Source organism: Aplysia californica, unplaced genomic scaffold (assembly GCF_000002075.1).
Source record: "Aplysia californica isolate F4 #8 unplaced genomic scaffold, AplCal3.0 scaffold00568, whole genome shotgun sequence".
In the NCBI taxonomy this organism is placed as follows: Eukaryota; Metazoa; Mollusca; class Gastropoda; order Aplysiida; family Aplysiidae; genus Aplysia; species Aplysia californica.
Window position 1 is genome coordinate 216,386 of NW_004797838.1, and position 4,924 is coordinate 221,309.

The 4,924-nt window shown below is 46.2% G+C and overlaps 1 protein-coding gene across 1 annotated transcript in view; it reads right to left on the bottom strand.

Annotated features, from left to right (window-relative positions):
* Window positions 1-31: 31 nt before the first annotated feature.
* LOC101856372 overlaps window positions 32-4,924 on the bottom strand; it is a 15,087-nt gene continuing 10,194 nt past the window's right edge. The window contains exon 2 of the mRNA XM_005106999.2: window positions 32-2,200. Coding sequence (XP_005107056.1) covers window positions 91-807 — 717 coding nt within the window. The 5' untranslated portion in view covers window positions 808-2,200 and the 3' untranslated portion in view covers window positions 32-90. The remainder of the gene's footprint in view (window positions 2,201-4,924) is intronic.

Below are 4,924 nucleotides of genomic sequence, written 5' to 3' on the forward strand. Positions count from 1 at the left end.
ACACACACACACACACTCAAACACTCACACACACACACACACACACACACACACACACACTATACTACTACTCCTAACCTCACATGGTCATCAAATTACAGACTTAGCACTCTGAGGCCGTGAGGGTACAGACCCCCTTGCACTGTCCGGCGCCCCACCACTCACGGACATGCGCGTGCATGTGTCTATCACCAGTCTTGCTCGGTGTAACTTGGCCGCGCGTCGTGGCATGGCCTGTGCGATCCGCCGCGCGCTCCGGAGATCCTGCCTGCAGGAGGTGGAGATGTTAGCGTCACGTCGGTAGGACGGGCAGAGCTGGGGTTCCCACAGGTCGTAGAGAAATCTCAGAATCTCCGTGGATGTCGCTCTATCGTCCGTCATGGGCGTGCCCTTGTAGAACGCGATCATCTCAGCTTTTTGTCGCGCAAGTTTCTGGGCGGCGTACTCCTCCGCGTCGCGTTTTTTCTTCAGCCTCTTCCCCCACGGAGAAGTAGACCCTCCTAACGACATGATGGACGGGATGCGCGCCAGCAGAGGTTTCCCCGGCGTCGTGTGCTCGCCCGGCCCGTTGCCTAGCGACGAGATTGTTGACATGGAGGAGTCACGCCGTGACGCCCACGCCAGACGTGGTGTGCCGCGTGGCTCCGGACGGCCACGCCCTCCACCGTCCTCCGTGCTGTTGTTCCGGCTCACGTGACCCGCCCGGGAGTTGAGCTCACGTGACTCGGACGAGCTGGACATGGCTTTCAGTTTGGACAAGATGGTCGGCAGGTTTTTGGACCGTGGCGGTCTCGCGTCCGACGCCATTTTGGTATCGCTGGGCCCTTTAACCAATCAGAATACGAAAAAATTGTTGGTCCCCTGAAAAAAATCCCGAACGAACTCGTCGTTCGATTGACTGTTGGCCTTGAGCTTGAATGAGAGAGAAAAGGAGGAGAAACTTCTGCGCTCTCTCTCTCTCTCTCTCTCTCTCTCTCTCTCTCTCTCTCTCTCTCTCTCTTTCTTTGACTCTGACAACCAGACAGAACTGGGTCTTTTTTTTAGGTAAGATTCCTTCCCAAACCAGATGTGTCGTCACACGAACTCTAAAAGAAAAACAAAACAAGTCAGGTGTCTTCGTCTATATGAGAAGACACTGTCTCGTGTAGAAAAAGATTATAGCAGCCTCCTCGTTGTTTAGCTAAGATGACGTCATTGAGCGAGACCGTGTCGAAATACTGTGTTGTAGAAAGAAAAGGACAGTCACGCTGTTCAGCTCTGAAGCCATCGAGCTATGAAATTCTGACGACTAGTGTGTGTTGAGTGTAAGCCTTCACACGGTGTCTGTGTGTAGCAGCTGAACGATGTTTCCATAGAGGTTGAAGAGCACGCACACAGTGCCATGTCGAGAAATGTCGAAACACTGAAGAGAAAACTTAGACCACGAACCCCCAAAATGGACGTGGTTTACTCCCTTGAAACTCTCACTTGAAGTTCGAATTTAGTCGGATGTCTGGAAAAAATGATTGTCTCAGGGCAGACGTGAGTCTTTTGTTTACGTCATCATGCCACAGAACACACAGATCCTTCTAGCACAACTCACGTCGAAAAATCTTCTATAATATAGTTCTCAAGGCGTAATTAACTGTTGAAAAAACAACACATTATGGTTAAGGTAAACGAAAATGCAGGTGTGGGGGCGGGGTGGGGGCGAGGGGGGGTATGGTGTTCCTGCTCGCTTTCTGATCTGCCCTCCAATCCTCTTTGAGCACTTCCTGTTTTCCCGCGTCGTGAACACAAACCGTCACGTTTTCTCTAGGGTGGTTTCGATATATCGATCTTCAATCTGTTTCTTTGCTCGTGCCCGCCATTAGTCAAAGCTCACGATCTAAACATGTATCCTAATGAGGTATCGATTCCCATGCTCGGAGTCAAGTAGTGCCGGAGAAGTCCTGGGTTTTAGGCAGGGGCTTACGAGGGAAAAGTGCTCGCTCTTATGACGTCATCGTTTCTTGGGTAATCAAGTCAAGAAAGAATCAATGGGAAGGAGTTGTTGTAGCGGTGAAGGAGATGGGAGGGGGGGGGGGGGGGGCGTGTTTGCCAAATCAGCACGTAGATGTCTCTGGTGGCAATGAACGTGTCACGGTCCTGTGTCAGTTGGTGGGACTCTCCTCGGCTTCCTCTCTCTCTCTCGCTGTTACAAACAATGGCTCTTCTTCATCTGGGGGGACAGCAAAGAGAAACGTTTTCAAAGAATGCTAACGGAGTCGTTTGTGAAATGTTTAGACTCCTCGTTACTTGTATGTTAAATGACATGAGTTGGTTCACTACTTGGGAAACTTGATTCCATCGGGTATTTCGTTTTAGTAGAGGTTTTACGACGCTCGCAACTGCATAAGGTCATATGAGTGCCAGAAGATTAAAGGCGTTACAAAAGAGTAACAAACATAAAAAAGAAGGGGAGATAAGGACGATAACTGTTTAATAGGAAAGAAGAAGCAAACTACATCAGAGCACCCGCCAACCACCCACTTTCATCGGGTATTCCAGTCTGTTTGCAGAGGAAAGTTTCCCATTCAACTCGGGAGTTTTTATGTGCGAAATTGTATAGGCTTAATGACATTTGCTACTCTGTAAATGTAAGGTTATTTAAGAGGCAGGACCTCCGAATTTAATGTCTGTGTCAGATAGGACCAAGTCAAATGAGAAAAAAAATCGTGTAAAATATCTACCAATAAGAACACTGGATACACGAGTACAGTGGAATATACAGTACAATACAGGTCAACATAATCTCACATTTTGTTATCATTTATACTTCACACATATTGTTATCATTTATACATCCCACATATTGTTATCATTATTTGTATACATTTAATGTATTTCCCAAGAGCACAACGTCGGACAGAGCTGAACCTTAAACCCCCGAACCCGCAATGTCACAATTACGAACTCTGTGGCTTAACAAAAAGACTTCCGACGCAACCAGCTCGGGTTAGCCCCGACAGACAGAGAAATCATCTAAATTTTGGTGCTATTGCTTGTGTGGGGCGGGGTGTCAAATATCAATTTTAAAAAAGGAAGAAAAAAAGAAAAATGGTGGACAAAGCTTGACAACTACACAGAAGCCCGGGGATCAAATCTGAGAGGGGTCCGGACTTTTCTTGCCAGTACCTGGGACATATACCCCCTGAGCGCACAATGTTTTGTCGTGTAGCCAGATCGTCAGCGTCATTCCAAAAGCGTCTACGTTGTTGAGAAAGAGCGCGCCCAAATTAGAATCATGATTTTGGCACTCGTTATTCTTTGATTTCATTATTAACTAGGCAGGAAATTACGAAGCAGAACAATAAATTATATAAAAAATACAGCCGAAAAAATATCATGAATGAACAACGAAGTTATGTTTGTTTTTCAAAGTGCCCTATACCAGCGCGTCATCAACAGTTGCTGAGCGCAGGTGGTTGGCAGGTGCTCTTGTGTGGTTTACTCCTTTTTCCTATCAAACATCTATCGTCCTGATCTCTCCTACTTCTTTTTTTGTGATTGTTACTCTCTTGTAACGCCTCTAAAGTTCGGCAATTGTGAGACCTTATTGTGTTTCAAATGCCGTAAAACTCTTACAAAACCCAAACAGTTGCTGAAAGACCAGAATGCACGTTCTCAAACTCAAAGAGACAGCAGAGGTTTGTAAAGACAGGACATACCTCTACCACTACAGAAGATCTCCAGCGAATGAAATAGTGTGTAGCCTACCATATGTGAGAGATGTTTTCTTCACGCTGTTAAGGCTGTCAATCACAACAAAGACGCCCTGTGACAGAGTGCTCACTGTCAATTCGCTGCCTAAGAATTACACATTTTTTCCTTACATTTTGGCCGTCTCGAGCTACTAAGACCACGAGATCAGAAACGAAAAATTCAATCTGCTCTATCAAAATCGTAAGATTATTCGGCGTCGTTATCAAGATATTCAAAGACTTACTTTCGGAAAAGCTCGACATGTTGTGGAACACAAAATTATTATAGTCAAATTTCTCAAAACTAGGCACTGAGCAGATAGAACTTTGTAGTTCTAAGGTAGCGAATTTGGTTTATTTGATTCAGCCGGGACCAGTACCAGACAGTTTTCTTTCATGGACGGGGCAAAGAGTATCATTCTGGCAATTACAACCGAATTCAACTAAATTCGACCATGACGTTCAAAATCAAATGCTATTAGATGTAGTTTGTTATTCAAAGTCGCATATCGAATCGGTTGTATTATTATGCCAAAATGGTAGCTTTTGCCCCTTCCATGAAGGAAAATCTGGGTGGCCCCGACTCAGTCCGATGAATCCAGTTGGTAGAGTGCACTAGGTACATGTATAACGCTGCTGAGATTTCAGTCATGCTCTGGACACCCTAGGCGGGTGCCCACTACGGCTGGATCGGGCCGACCGCTCGACTCGTTAGCCTGAAACTGAAAACAAATACACAATGTACGTTTGTTCTTGAGGCGACCGAGTCGGGCGACCGAGTCGGGCGATCGGCCCGATCGGCCGATACCGTCCGTAATGGGCACCCTGTGTTACACTGAAAAACGTCAAGATTTACCAGGAGTAGAGTATCCAACATCATCTGTGGCAATATCCCATGACATACTCACAGTTACTGTCAAGAGGGCGGTATGTAATTTGACACCGCCATTAACATGTTTAACATGTTCCATGTAATTGTCACTAATTATTAGGTCCTCCAGAAGACATTAGACTGCGCGTTTGAAGTTGCTCACAACTACCCCTTATTACATTAGTTCACGATCTGAAAGACCTCGGATAAAAATTGACCTCCTCCCCCTCCCCTTTCCACTCATTCCTACCTCATACTGTCACCCCTTCTTTATTACTCTCTGAAGAACGTATCGAAATGTATGCCCCCCCCCTCTCTCTCTCTCTCTCTC